This window comes from Megalops cyprinoides, chromosome 23 (genome assembly GCF_013368585.1).
Source record: "Megalops cyprinoides isolate fMegCyp1 chromosome 23, fMegCyp1.pri, whole genome shotgun sequence".
Classification (NCBI taxonomy): domain Eukaryota; kingdom Metazoa; phylum Chordata; class Actinopteri; order Elopiformes; family Megalopidae; genus Megalops; species Megalops cyprinoides.
Genome location: NC_050605.1, coordinates 6,440,250 through 6,455,208, shown reverse-complemented (window position 1 = coordinate 6,455,208; position 14,959 = coordinate 6,440,250). Strand labels below are relative to the sequence as shown.

Genomic DNA, 14,959 nt, shown 5'->3' with positions numbered 1-14,959 from the left:
AGAAGGCAAATACGGCCCCAGCTGTTTCCTTTAGAAAACGTCAGTGTTATGTGGATAAATGTGAGGGATTTTCTCTCTAAATCCGTCTCCTGTTCGCTAAATCTCACTTCACCGAAACGAGCCTGCGCAATGGAACAAAGTCGGAATATTGAGATGTGACATTGCCTGCACCTCATCCTCTTCCTCGCTGTTTTTTTAATGACTTCAAACATATTCCTTTTTGCTGGGCTTTGGCGCGCGGAGACCCATGGGGATGTTTAACGGTCACTTCTTTCAGTGGCAACTGTGTGATGTCTTCAAGGTAACTTTGCAAATTTTCACTCTTAATGTTCACAATGTAGTCTCATTTTTTTTTCCATTTAACGATTCGTTTTACATTTTGGAGTGAAATCCTTTTCGACTATAAAGACATGGCCAGAGTGCTAATGACATAAATTCATTTATGGGTTGCAGAGTATATTACTATTTCAGGTAAATGGCATTTATATTTTTCATTAGGTCAGCACCGTTTATCATCTTGCAGACTTGATTTATGTACAATTACATGTTTTACGTTTGTTTGGCTGTGTTTTGGTATGCGAATAATATCAGTGTATTACTTGTAGGCTACTTAACGGTGATTTGAAAACAATATATGCATGCATATTTCACATAAGACGCACAGGCGCATACATTTATTGGCAAAGAAATTCAGAAATGTATAGGGAAAGTACAGAGCAATTTCGTTAATATACTGTATTACTTAAGCATACTGGTGATTGTTCTTAAAACAAGACACATGAATGCGTGCTATATACAGTATGATGAAGTGTATGCGTGTGAAAAATTAGGTATGTATACATATTAATGCCTTGCCGTTCATCGACAGATGTTTACAGTATGCGCTATTTAAACACCAGTGCAGTTCTGTGCGCGTTTGCAGAGTCGTTTGATCGGGCTTTTCACTTAATTATAAACCACTCACGCACGCTACATGCTTTTCAAGTTCAACTTTCAAATTCGCTTCAGCTGACGCAGCATAAATGGAACAGAATAAATAAACTTTTGAAAGAAAAGGGAAAAGCCTTTTTGAAGTCTGCGGCTCCCCGAGGCGCCCTGTGAAAATAGGGAGTGGGAGTTCCAATATGATGTAGGAGAATCTAGATGCTCTTTATTATGTAAATTTGGCCGGCGGAGCGTCCCCTGGGTCGCGCTGTCGGGTTTGGCGGCTCCGCAGTTTTCCATCCCAGGCCGAAGTGAAGTCTGCGAGACCCCCGGTTCAGCAGTTTATAAACGAGCGGTTTCTCGCTGTTGAGCTAGCTAGTGCATGATTGCCTTCCCTTGTCACTTTAAAACAAGGGGGTGGGAGGCATATTTCTCGGGAAACCTTCACTGCGCCTATTTCATTTATATATTTTTAAAAACCGTTTATTTTCTGTTTATTAAAATTTTCTAATAACTATCGCAGAAGGCTTCGATTAACCATCACATGTTCTGCGGGATCTTTGTTTTGAAGATGATTCCAAGGATAAATGCATATTTAGCTTAAGGTTAGGCCTTTAAAATCTGCTTTGTTGCTCACCTAAACCCTCTTGAAGTTTTTTGCTTTCCGAAAACTGATGGATAAAATAATCTAGCCTGATTCTCGTACCGGTTCCTGTCCGCCGCGGGGTGCGAGCAGAGATTGGAATAAACCTCCCGGCTTTTGTGCCGATGCGCGACGCTCAATCTCCCTGGAGAGGCTCTTGCGTCATCATCGTTCAATAGATCTTAAATGATCTGTCTGTCGGCCGTGTAAGATCCCGTTCGTGCACCAGACAGCGTGAATGTGGATGCGTCTGTGTGTCTGAGCTATCTGCTAGTCGTAGTGCGGTGAATTGTGGGTTTTTTTTGTAACGTTATGTAATGTTTGTAAGCTGTCCCATCTCTGTAATTGTAATCTTTAAGTCTGTTTAGTAGTCCGACACTATCCGCCCATCGCTGTTTAGCCACCTGTTTATCTGTTTGACTACTAAGGTTTTGGACGATGTGTGGACAATAAAGACCGTCTGTAATTGCAATGAGATAATAAGAAGACTAGACTTTAAAGGCCAGATAAGACTGTTGCAGATTGTGGTGACGTGATGAGGATGAGAGTAAGAGTTTAAAGGAGTTGTTACCCAGGCTGAATTTTGCACAAGCCAGCTGGTGTACTGTCTCCCTCTCCTATTGGTTACAGTGTAAGACATATGCTGTATACCTGACTCTCCTTCTCTCCCTCTCCTATTGGTTACAGTGTAAGTTGTGCAGTATTTTAGCCGTCTCTCGCTCTCTCATGCTGGTTACAGTGTAAGATGTTCTGCATGTCTGATTCCCTGTCTCTATCTCTCGCTCTTCTTGGTTAAAGTGTAAGATGTGCTGTATGCCTGATTCCCTCTCTCTCTCTCTCCCTCTGCTGTTGGTTACAGTGCAAGGTGTGCTGTATGTCTGACTCTCTCTCGCCCTCTCTCTCTCCTGTTAGTTACAGCGCAAGATGTGCTGTGGGTCTGACTCCCTGTCTCCCTCTCTCTCTGTCCTGTTGATTACAGTGTAAGATGTGCTGTATCTCCTGCACCCACACCCTCTCTCTGGTGCTCTGTGTTCTGACCCTGACCCCGGTGATGACAGCCGGTCCTGAAACCCTGTGCGGGGCAGAGCTGGTGGACACGCTGCAGTTTGTGTGTGGAGACAGAGGCTTTTATTTCAGTAAGTGCACATTTTATTTATTCATAAAGAACTGCTGCTTCCCCCCAACGCTAATGGAATCTTCATAAATAAAAAAGCAGCTGTTTTTTTTTTTTCTCTTGCCCTTATTTCCTTTGACTTTCTGTGTTCTCTCCCTGGATCTGGCCTGGCTGACAGAGGGGAGAGTGCTAGAATGCAGCTCTGATCCTCTTGTCTCTTCTCCTGAGTGTGATTGTGTTACTATATGATGGAATTCTCTGTGGGCCGACACAAAGATCTCCTGCAGTGGGAATGGAAGGGATCTGAAGGCAGTGTTATATTGGGTGCTGAGAGTTAAATTAAGTGTAGATTGATATTTAACAGCTAGATGTATAATACGGTCATGGCAAGTAGCTGCTCTGTCCTCGGGGACAGCGCTTTAAGTGGAAGTTGGCAGCCGAAAGGAAGAAAACAGCATGCGCAGAAGTGAGCTGTTTTCCAGGGGAATGGAAAAGCCTCCCAAAGAAAACGTTTGGTGTGGACTTAAATCCCGTATTTTCCACTAAAAGCCCAGATTCCGGGCTAGCATTCGATACCCGGAGCTGCTCGAGTGGAGACCCCACGTCTCGTCTTCCTGTTCGGCGGTTCCCAGGGTCCTCTGAGGGTAATGTCATCGAGGCCACCATTCATAGCGCCGCGGTCCCCCGGGGGGCTAACGTCTGCGGCGCTTCCCGTCCACTTTTCAAGGCCCTGGCAAGCGCGCGAGTCTAGAGCCACGGTATCATTCAAGAAACTCCTCCGCGCTCCCCCGGTCTCCACAGCTTCCCCCGGCACTGCCACCTGCGTTCGCATTGATTTTGGAGGCCCGTCAAATGAAAAAATGCACAGAACAACTTTTGTGTTTGCTCGAAAACTGAGCCCGCCAAGATTCGCTCACTTATTCGTGCTGACTCGTATAACATTCTGCACTCGGCGCCACGGTAACGCTCCGCTGTTTTAATCCATGCGTGTCCTGGTACTTTCGCTCCCCACTTTCCTGTTTAAAATACACTCACTTTTTGGAGCTCTGGGGAGGGGAAAGGCCCTGCGGAGCAATGGAGTGTGCATGGTAATGCCCTGTTCCCGCTGTCTGTACTCTCCGAAACGCTGTGCGTGTGTGATCTTTGGACTCGTGGGTGAGTGGAGGATAGGCAGTGTGAGCAGTTTTGGTTGCAGTCAGTCTCTACCTTGGCAGTAGAGCCTGCTTCTGTTCTCTCATATATTGGCTCTGGTAGCACTAGCCTCTGGAAGACTGTGCATTCCTTGAGTCAGGAGAGAGGGGGTGCTCTCTGCAGCTGGGGATACCTGTGGCCTTCCAGAGGCTGTCATGGCAAGTTCAGGACAAAGTGGCTTGGTTTTGTGTTACCATGGTGAGAAAGGGTTCTGTGTCTTTGTGTTCCTGAGGTGGCATCAGGGTGAAGCTCGGGGGTTTTCTGTGCACAAGGTGTGACCAGAACAAGGTTATGTGTATCTGAGTCTTCAGGGTTTGAGAAGGACAGAGTTGTTTTGTCAGGCCTGACCTCTGAAACCTGACTCGTTCCAAGGTGAATGTGCAGTCTAGAGGTGAAAAAGCCAGTGCAGTGCGCTCAGACTGCTAAGTGCAGTGTGCTGAGGGTGTACAGAGTTGAGGAAAAGCCAGCGCAATGTGCTGAGACTACACAATATAGTGAAGAGTGTCTCTCAAGCAACAAGAAGGAGCAAGTGATGAATGAGTTTGTGATTTCCTGTCCTTTCTGGGGTCAGTGCATGAGAGATCTCTCGGCCTTGGAGCACCCAAGCCCCTCTGTGGCATTACTGTGCCAATCCACCTTGCACACGTCATGGTTAAGGCAGCAACGCTCAGGTTTCACGACTTTAGATTTCACTACCCTGACAGAGACATGAGATACTACACAGTGGAAAAAAATCTTTTATTGGGACAAAATGTGGTCTGAAAAAAGGCCTGAACCGTAGTCAGTTTTTCCAATTTTTAGCTCCCCCCAGAAAATTTTTAAAGCATTGCAAAAGACAGGCCCCTGCAGAGGAGTCTCATCTGCAGTGTCTCAGTTAGAGGCGGGGTCTTGCACGGCGGATACCCAATCAGGCACAGGGTTCAGCCTGAGACACTGAGTCGGTGAAACACTTTTCTGAAACACTTTGTTCTATGGGAACAGAGGACCCTCCAGCATCAGTCACACCCAAACTGTGTCCACACACAGCTCCCTCCCCGTGGCAATATGCAATCCCGCTGAGTCAGTGCAGAGGTGTTATTAGAAGATTTTGAACTGAAATCAGACGAGAGTGCTCGTTTCAGTTTACATTTAAGTCCCGGCAAACTGCAACCGTAATTAATAACGAGGCAGCCCCTTAAGCAGTGGTGGGCGGGTTGACTAGCGCGGAGAGATCAAAGCCAGGATACGATGGATCGGCGCATAGCATTTCCTGCAGGCGCTGAAAGTAGGAGTATCTGTCCTGCGAGGTGAAGGAGGAGCCCCGCCCTCGATGCCTGCACTTTCCCGTATCTGCCAACACGCCCACAAACTCAGGATGCAGCTCCAGAGCGAGGGAGGAAAGCGGGACAGTTTCAGCAGAGTAAAAAGGCACTGGCTCAGAGTCAGCTGTGTGGAATTTCAGTCCAAAGGGTTCAATCACCTTGGAGATGGGAAGACATTGAGAGGATTCTGAATCCCTGAGGTGCTATCACACAAACCGAAGCTGTGTTATCAGATGTGAGTGCTGTTTACTGTAAGGGTTTTCAGCAGGGGCTGTGGCTTGGGTTCCTATATGAATGATATCATTGGTTAATATGAAACGACAAACATTTAAAAAACACACGTTGGAGTGTAAAGACTGAGCAGGAAAAATGAGAGGAGCTTGTCTGCAAAACTTAACTTTCTTGGTGTCGTTAGCCTTTGCTGCCTTTGAGACAGCTGGAGAACTCTAGAAAAGGATGCTGGTTAAACAAATAAACAACTGACACACAGGTGAGTGTCTCCCGTAAGTCGCATAGGTCGCCTTCAGTAACCTGGAGTGGTGGGGCAAAGACTGGGAGATGTCTGAAGGACAGGTGTCCAAAGACTCGGCTGCGAGCAGGTGCTCGATTGTGGCTGGCTCTTCCACCAGCCTCGCTGCACTGAAAACGTTCACTTTCTGCTGAAAGTTGAATCACGCTCTGAACCCCCCCGCCCACCCCCATGCACAGCGAGTGCTTAACAAAGAGGACGCCCTACACAGGCCTGCCCGTTCGGGCTGAGCTGAGAGGGGCAGCGGCCAGGGTGGGATTTTAATTGCACAACAAACGGAGGGAGAGCAGGGGGTCTGAAACGCGGAGGAAATTTAGTTTGGCCATAAACACTTTGTGGTACCAGCGATAAAGAGGTAGTTTCCAGGTCCATTGCTGCTTTTATGGCCCCCCCTCCTGCCGTAAATTGCCTGGCTCTCTGCAGGCAGCGGGCTCCAACAATCCACCTCTTTTATTGACCGGCAGCAGCCTGTAAATCCCACAGCCTGGCCGTGGCACTCCGGAGGGAGAGCCGGACCCTTTTTCCACTGCCGCTCCCAGGTGGAGTGTGTGCTTGGTAGTGGACACTGTCTTCATTACATTACATTACATTCATTTAGCAGACGCTCTTATCCAGACCGACTTCCAACACCATAGAGCGCAAGTGTATCCAGCGGTCCTCAGCAGAGATGCGCTCAGATGCAGGACAGCCCACCATCCTGTCCTCGGCACCTACCTTTCCATTGTCGTGACAAACAATTAGTAGCAAAGGAGCATTTTTTATGTGCTGCTCTCCTCAGACTTGAGCCTGTTGGGTGTGCTGTGGTAGCTAGGTGTACTGTTTCCAGGTCTAATTAATAACATGATTTTCCATGTTTAATTGTTTGTCGCTCACCTCAGATGCAAATCCTGGTAAACTTTAGTGTGTGTCATATTGTACTGGCATTAACAGAGAGGTCCGTGTTGGATTTTTTACCATCAAGCTCTACAGGTTCTCACAGTTACATCACTGGACAGTGATGCTGCTGGAAGAATCTGTATTCTCGATCTATTTTACTGATCGCTCCTGTTTCAGAGTTGTCTTGCATGCATTATCCAGAGCTCTTCCTCTAGACAGAAAGTGTCTGTCTTGTTACTGAAGGGGACCTGCTGGCTCCACCCACAAAACAGGAGGAGCCCTGTTTTTCCCTCCCCCAGATAGGAGGGGCCTTTTAACCCCACCCCCACACCTAGAGAACCCTGGTATTTTCATCCCAGATCGGAGGAACTCTGTCAACTCCAAATCCACAAAGACAGAGCCCCCTCTGCACAAAATCCCCTCTCTACCGTGGGCTCATGACAGTTAGAGAACCCAACAACTATTAACCAGAGGAAATAACTGTGGATTGCTAGAAAATGTTATATAGTGTATTTGCCATTTTGTAAGAAGCATTTTTCTCCAAAAATGCCTCCGAAATTTACCGTGTCCTTCAAAACAGCATGTTATATGTGATTGCTGGTGGACTGTACAAGCTTAGGGTTACCTCAGTTATGCCAGAAAGAAGCATATTCAGTACGGTAAAAGCAAGCCCTGATAGGATGTGTTACTCCAGAAGTCAGTGACACAAACATAGCCCTGATAGTTAGCCATGGCTGTAAGCTTGATCTATCAATGGTAAGCATACTTTAGATATAGTTTTGTGTTGTGTTTTGTTTTATAACTTAATATTTATTGCTCACAGTTGCATATACTTGTATACTGGTAAATAAATAAGTAAGAACAACTAAAAACACAGACAGACCACGCATCCCGGTCCAGGCTAAATTTGCGCAAATGGGATACACAAAAGATAGATACTCTAATCTGTGCGGAATCCCCGCGACCTGAGACATGGGCAGAAGCTGCTGCCGATGATCCCGGCGTGGGGAACGGCTGGGTGGCGGGAGGATTGAAAGGTCACTCCCCCCCCCCATGTTTGTTTACCAAAGATTCCGGGACGCAGCCCTTTGTTTACAGGGATCAGGGGCGGTAATCCCCGTAATGGGGGCGCTTTAAAGCTCTCCGCGGCTGATTAGGCTCTCCCTCCCCAGCTGTTAGCGTCGCAGGTCTGCACGTTATCCGAAGGAAAAAACCCGAGGACGGCAGTGGCTTTAATGGAACGGATTGGAAAACAGGCCAAAACGGAAAAAAAACACACGCACACACACACACACACGTACAAAAAAAAAGCCAAAAACCAGCCCACATTGCAGAAATATGGCTCCTGCAACCTGTCTGGTTGTGTAGTCGCACACTGGGCCCTCTCTTTAATGAAACTCCATTGTTTGGAGGCTGATAATGGTCAAACCAGCTGACTTGTCAGATTTATGCACAGCCCGAAGCCACCAGGCCTAAACCACTATGGTTAGAGACCTGGACGCGGGAGTGGAAACCTATAAACACAGCTTGACGACTCTGTATCGGTTGTGTGTGTCACACCACGGGCAGACAAGCGGAGCGTATCGGTTGCGTGTGAGGCTGCGCAGAGGCGGACGGGGCGCATTGCGTGCCACACGCGGGCTGCTGTCCCGCACTCGCACTCCCTGCGGAGAGAGCGTGTTATTTTTAGACCAGGTGTGTTTGGGGTAGATGCGTCTGCGCCGTCGGCCTCATCGTGCAGCGCGGGGCGTCATCGCCGCCTCCCTTTTGTCCGGATAGTTTGGTTGGGACATGCCGTTTGTTTTTCCGTTTTTGGTTTTGTGTAATGAGGTTTACTTAAGGATGACTGGAAATCCAACAGTCTTTGGCAGACGGGGTGACTATCAGTTGCATTTGTGAGCCTGTGCATCTGTGTGTGTGTGTGTGTGTGTGTGTGTGTGTGTGTGGGAGTCTACAGTTAGGAAGGGGGAGAAGAAAGATGTGGCAGATGTTGTTCATATATTGTGTTTGTTGAAGGCTGTTGAAACTGCTGAAATCCGACCCCACACAACTGACTTTGCATCTGTGAATCTGCAGCTCTCAGGAGCTGGCGCTCACAGTGCAGAAGAGAGACACGGGGCGTGGTGGAGACCCAGAACAGAGCCATTTGGAGAATGTTATATGTTAACAGGGTTATGGGGGTACATGAAGCAACGCTTTAAGAGCTGTAATGGTGCATAAATTCTGTCGTTATTATCAGCTGCATTATGCAGACAGCGCACACAGAGGAGCTGTAATGTTCCAGTTAAGGGAACACTGTAAGAATATTCTGCGTCAGCTGGGTTACTGCATATGCTCGCTTGCTCAGCCAGACCGCACCGCACGTTGATCCAGCAGCTCGCTCCGATGCTCACCGCACCGGTGACGAATCTTAAAAAGACACCTCACCCTCCTCCCCTCTTTTTACTGCATGCCGTTGCAGTCCCCCCTCGCCACCTTACCTATGACACACTGCAGCAACACCCCAAAACCCCCGGCCTGGGCTCAGTGGTCTTTGGACTAATCTGTTCCACAGTTAGGGCCCCTCTACTTCCTGAAGAGCATTGTCAGGGCAAGGTGAGCAGGGAGCAGAAGTTAATGCATTTTGTCAGTGCTGGCAGCGTCCCGAGCCAAGAGCTATTAACTCTGAAAGGGAAAGGCATTTCCTCCTTGTAAATGCCATATTAAATTATTATTTCATTTGGTAACAGGGAAAAGCCTATTGCAGCTATATTGCTCATTTTCAAAAGTGTCCTGGGCGAGCGGGGAATTGTAAGTGGAGAGCGGGATATTTCATAAAGGACATTGGATGGAGGCAGGGGAGGGTGAAGGATGGGGGAGTCAGATATCCCAGAAAACCTGTTTCACAAACTGCGAAAGTACGAAGACTCTGCTGCTCCCGTTGTCGTAAACCCTGACTCTCTCTCTCCCCCGGCGGGCTGCTGCAGTCAGGGCATCTGGCTAGGCTGCGTGCCAGTTGGAGGGAGAATGCTCAAAGCCCTGATGTCTGAACAAGCCAGAGGCATCTCCTCTCATTCTAATCTCCTCCATCAATACCTAGGGCCTCTACTGTCATTCAGGTCTGTTTCATCAATGCTTAGTGCTTCTGCTTTAATTTTAATCTCCATCATCGACACCTAGTGCCTCTGTACATTCATTCAGATCCCCTTCATCAACACCTAGTGCCCCTTTTCTCATTCAGATCTCCTTCATCAATATGTCGTGTTGTGGCTCCTCCCGCTCAAATCTCTCAATGATAGCTAATGCCTCTCCTCCTCAGATGTACCTCATCAATACATTTCTTCTTCCCTCTCATTCAGATATTCCTCAGTAACAGCCAGTGCCTCAATGATTCAAATCCCCAGATCAATGCCTACTGCAGCACCCACAGTACACACGCCAAATCCTGGTCCTTCAGGTCAGGGACTATTGCAACACAGCTCAGCTACAAACTCTTCAAATTATAGCTTACTGCAGCATTTGCAGCATTCCACCTCCAACTCTCACTTTCTGAGCACAAACGAGCAGCCATCTTTGATTCAGATTTTTGGCTTGTTTACTGTGCACCCATCGTACAGATGAAAACGGCCATTTTAAAGTCAATGGAAATTATTTATGCTCAGATAATGGCTGGGGGCCTGTGTGCCCCACGTAATGTCTGCCAGCCTCCTATGTTGAAACCCCTAATAACTCTTTTTTGTCAGTAGAAAAGGAAAGTAGCAGGGTTACCATGTTAGATTTTTTGTGAAAGAGTGATGGGCTCCATGTGGATACTCTCCTCTCTGTATGGTGAGCGGATTCCACATGACCTTGCTGGGTGGGTAGATAGATGATCCATATCTTGCACTTTAATGCCAGGATGTGACACTCTCAATGCTGGGGACATTGTGACCCCCTTTTAACAAGGGCCGATATTGTGCTATTAGTGCTATTTCCTGTGTGTTTAACACTGAGGAGTCCATGTCCTTAGTGTTGGGAGTACCATGTTAATCAGCCCAAGGCATGGCTACAAAAACAGGAAAAAGTTATTACAGACCATCAAAATGCTTTGTAAAGCTACAAACAGGCAACATGAGTATCCATATGTGTTGCGTACAAGGGGGAAGAGCACCTGTTGTTCTGCCTATGCCCAGTTTAGACTGCTTCATTAAATATGCAGGACATTTGAATTCCCCCTGAATATCCGGCATCTTGGTATCATAGAGTCAGCACTACTCAGCTATTTCACCTGAGGTCCTCCAGGGCTAGGGCGGAGTAGCCCCGCAGACACAGTAATGATGGGATTGAGAACGCTCAGGAAGCTGTAGTGTTTTTCCTTTTGTCTCTCTGAAAGGAGAGCTCTGGTCCCTGACATCACACTAGATCCCACCCAAGATGTAGTGGAATGTGGGCGTTTGCTGTAATGACAACACAGGCGAGCTGAATTTAACTCTTTGGTTTTGAGAAAAACAAGGAAACTTAAGGAGACCTCTATATATTTATATTCTCCATTGATCTTCCAAAAAGCAGGATGTATGTGTAGAGTTGTTTTTGTTGGGTTTTATTTAAAGGCTTACGAAAAGGTGCGAACAGATGTTTCCCTTGTGTGTTCTGGAATACATGATGATTGAATAATATGACTTTGCTTTGTGCAAAAGTATGATGTGAAAAAATGTCATTTTTTTGTTCCTGCTTAATCACAGGCGTGAATCAATGTGGAGAGCACCTGTATACTGTGTAGCAGGTGTGGCCAAAACATTGAGCAGTGATTGGAGAGCAACTGGAGCCACTGATGGCAAATTTGGCCAACGTGTGTTGCCGCCACATACTGTAATTGCGAGGTCATCACCAAGGATTTGATTTTAAGAATGTTATAAAAGACCACCTATTTTATTGTGCTCTGTATAAAGGAAATAAGACACAAAATGTCAAAACTCCTAAAATCCACAGAGGGTTATCATAGCAGTGAGTGAGACATGTAACAGCTGTGTTCAGTGCTTCTCCCAGAAATGCGTTTACACAGGCCTGCTGATAACACAGCAAGCAGCTGCTGTAGTGATTAGTAACCAGCTGCAGCTGCTGCTCTGTCTTTGCGTAGGTCCGGGCCTGTCCAGTGTCCTGCATCACTCCTGGTCTTGTGGACACACACCAGTATGATGTAGGCACAGATACAACCCTCTGTCTCTTCAGCCCATTCATTGATCCCACGCCTAATTTCCATCATAAATGTTTACTGCCAGAGCCCAGTTCTGACAGTACTATACCCACCCAGGTGACATCAGAAAAAGAAAATATGTGCAGAGCTAAAACAGTGTGGTTATATAGAGCCACTTTGATATTTCTTAGGAAATTGTGTTCTTGTGTTCACCTGTTTCTCTAACAAAACCCAGTCTCTCGGCTTATTCTTGTTCCTCTTCCCGTCCTTTTTTGTAGCTGCCAGGTAAATCCAGCCTCTATCCCTCTCTTTGTCTCCAAGATAAACCTCCCCTCTCCCTCTCTCTCTCACACTCACTCACTCCCAGGTGTCTCTGAACCACATTCCCAGATAAACACATTCGTGCTCCCTCAGTCCCAGGTGATCACTCTCTCTCTCTCTCTCTCTCTCTCTCTCTCTCTCTCTCTCTCTCTCTCTCTCCCTCTCTCTCTGTCTCTCAGGTAAACCCACAGGCTATGGATCCAGCTCAAGGCGGCCCCACAACCGTGGCATAGTGGATGAGTGCTGTTTCCAGAGCTGTGAGCTGCGCAGACTGGAGATGTACTGCGCACCGGTCAAGTCCGGCAAGGCCGCCCGCTCCGTCAGGGCGCAGCGGCACACTGACATACCAAAAACCCAGAAAGTGAGTGGCTGCCTGCACACACAGAACAGCCAAAAATATGGGGGGGGGGCATGACTCCACTTTGGGTTTGCATACAGGGTTCTGGCTTCTTACATGAGGTCTGGTGTTGGAGGCTGGTGGCACAAAGATCATAGGGATGCAATACTCTGTTCAAGAGGAAAGTGACACCAGGGGAACGTTTATGTGCCAACTCAAGCAGAGAAACCTGCTCTCTGTAGATGTGGTGCTTGCTTTAGATGTAGCTGAGCATGCATGTCTTTTTTTTTTGCTAAAATCTGCAACATCAAAAAGGATATCCAGATACCCTGAAAACTACTGCCAACACTTTCACAAACTGAGCTATTGTCACCCACCATGCTATAGATTGGCAGTAGTGTATGCACTAAAGGGAAAGTAGTACTAAAGAGAAGACAAAGACAACTATAATGTGCTTGTTAAGTGGTAAAATCACTGATAACACATTGCAAAGATTTGTTTCAGTGATCTGTCAGCATCTGTTGGGGTTTTAAATGAGCAGTCAGCTTCATCTAGTGGAGTTTTAATTTGCAACAACATATGTTAGATTTTTTTTCCATCATTTCGGATGCATCATTCACGATTCCACCAGAGTCTCTGTTCAAGGCTGCATAAAGTAATCATAAAGGAAATATTTATTCTCTCTGAAAATGAACAGATGCCGCTGCAGAGCGCGTTTTGATGCACAGGACTGATGCAGACACATTTTTTTGTAATATTTCTCTTTTATTTTCAGTCTTATTTAGACTGATAATGTGGGGTTAAGGGTTAAACTTACAAGATCATATCTGTTATATGTGAATTGTTTTCATTCCAGGCAGTATCTCCATAGACATTCTATGTGTTTCTGACCAGATATTCAGCTGTGGTGTTCCTTGCATCCTCTGTTGAGCTTTGTCCAGAAAGTTCTTGAAGGTAACAGGAGGATCTAGTGTTGTCTGCATTGCTATGCTAACAGTGGATGTTCTGATTCAGACCACATCCTTTCATGAATATTTATAATGAGCCTGCAGATGAGGACTCCTATGGCAGAGACTTTTCAATGTCAACCAGACGGAGTTGAATATCTTGTCAGCATATAGAATATCTATGTTGCCTCCCTCTGCTCATGACTGCCACTGCCCAGTTGACCCTCTGGGTCACATGACCATTCTCTCTAGTCCCGACCGTGTGATTGAGCCATTACTGCTCTTTTTTCACAGAAACACATGTCTGGTAATAGTCACCCATCCTGTAAGGTATGTCTCCCTTGTGACATGTGAGTTTTTTAAACCTGCATGCCTGGGCTGTGGCCCAGTGCTCCTGCGGTTGTGTCAGATATGAAGCATGCCAGCATGTCCCAAAAGCACCATGTTGTGTTTCCATGTCAACAGTGCATGCATTAAAGAGAAAGAGAGCAGAGTCGTTGCTATGTGCTCGTCGGTAACTCGATGGCCACGTCCCTCGTCGTGAATCAGACGCCGCTCAGGTGTCTCTGCAGGTGACCTGCAGGGCGATCAGAGGACGGGTCGGGTGATTTCTGTGACAGGCCCTCAGATGCACTCCCTCCGCGTGCCTGCTCGGTTTCTATATTTCATACTCCGGGACTGCGTATGGAGTCACCGCGGGGATTGCATGCCAGACTCCATCCTGGCTCTGTTTTCAGAATTGCGAGTCTCAATGAATTCATGCTCTGGCTCTGTTTCCCCTGCATAATAAATCCCCATTCATTCATGCTCTGGCTGTTCCCTGCGCATTATAAATCTCCATTCATTCATGCCCTGGCTCTGTTTCCTGCGCGTTATAAATCCTCATTCATTCATGCTCCGAGTCTCTTTCCAGTCCGGTATAGAGTTACCATTTAATCATGTCGCAGCTGGGATGCTGCACGCTGCTGCTCGAGGTGCTCTGAACCAAAGCCTTTTCCGACTCTGTTTCAGGAGGTACATCAGAAGAACTCCAGTCGAGGAAACACGGGTGGCAGGAACTACCGGATGTAGAAGAGACTGAAGAGGGAAGGACTGACGGACAGGGGGAAACATTGGGGAAAGGGAAAGGGACAGACACATGGCAGGGGAGTGGGGGGAAGGGGGAGGATTTTTTGGCCTCGGCCTGTCCTTCTTGTTGAGTGGATGGGTATCAAAGCGAAAAACTAGAACTAGGGGGTTAAATCAGAGCGTAGGGAGATCTTGATTTTACACACTGCATCAAATAATTTTGGAGAAAGCGGGGGAGGTGGAGGTGGGGAGGGTGGGGTGGAGTGGGGGCTTAATTATGACCAACCGATATACCAAACCAGTTTAGCTGCTGAGATGTGAGAAACAGCTGTGGGTGCGAACACCTTACAGCCGCTTGTTATTACAGCTCACGATGTGCGCTGTAGCACCCAGATGGCTGCTGGTACCTTCCAGCATACCCATGTAGCTGGCTTTTGGAGGGTAGGACAGTCAGAATGATTAACACTAGGAGGGGGTGTTTTCAGCTGAGGTAAGACAATCCCCTTGAACCCAAGACCAGTGTATATCTAAATTGTGTCAATATGCATCCAGTGTC

General features: G+C 47.1%; 1 protein-coding gene across 2 annotated transcripts; it reads left to right on the top strand.

Annotated features, from left to right (window-relative positions):
- On the top strand, positions 1 to 14,631 carry igf1 (insulin-like growth factor 1). Of its 2 annotated transcripts, XM_036517560.1 has the most exons (5): positions 1 to 301; positions 2,547 to 2,703; positions 12,231 to 12,412; positions 13,630 to 13,665; positions 14,347 to 14,631. In XM_036517560.1, the coding sequence occupies exons 1-5, from the start codon at positions 248 to 250 to the stop codon at positions 14,404 to 14,406; spliced, it is 489 nt and encodes a 162-aa protein (XP_036373453.1). In that variant the 5' UTR covers positions 1 to 247; the 3' UTR covers positions 14,407 to 14,631. The 2 variants fall into 2 exon arrangements, with proteins under 2 accessions (XP_036373453.1, XP_036373454.1); XM_036517561.1 differs by lacking the exon at positions 13,630 to 13,665.
- Positions 14,632 to 14,959: the final 328 nt, after the last annotated feature.

Excerpts from the sequence above, each read along its gene's own strand:
- igf1 (XM_036517560.1), top strand. The coding sequence starts at position 248 with ATGGGGATGTTTAACGGTCACTTCTTTCAGTGGCAACTGTGTGATGTC. Across the intron at positions 2,704-12,230 it reads AGACAGAGGCTTTTATTTCA|GTAAACCCACAGGCTATGGA; the intron begins GTAAGTGCACAT and ends TCTGTCTCTCAG. Across the intron at positions 13,666-14,346 it reads ATAGTCACCCATCCTGTAAG|GAGGTACATCAGAAGAACTC; the intron begins GTATGTCTCCCT and ends ACTCTGTTTCAG.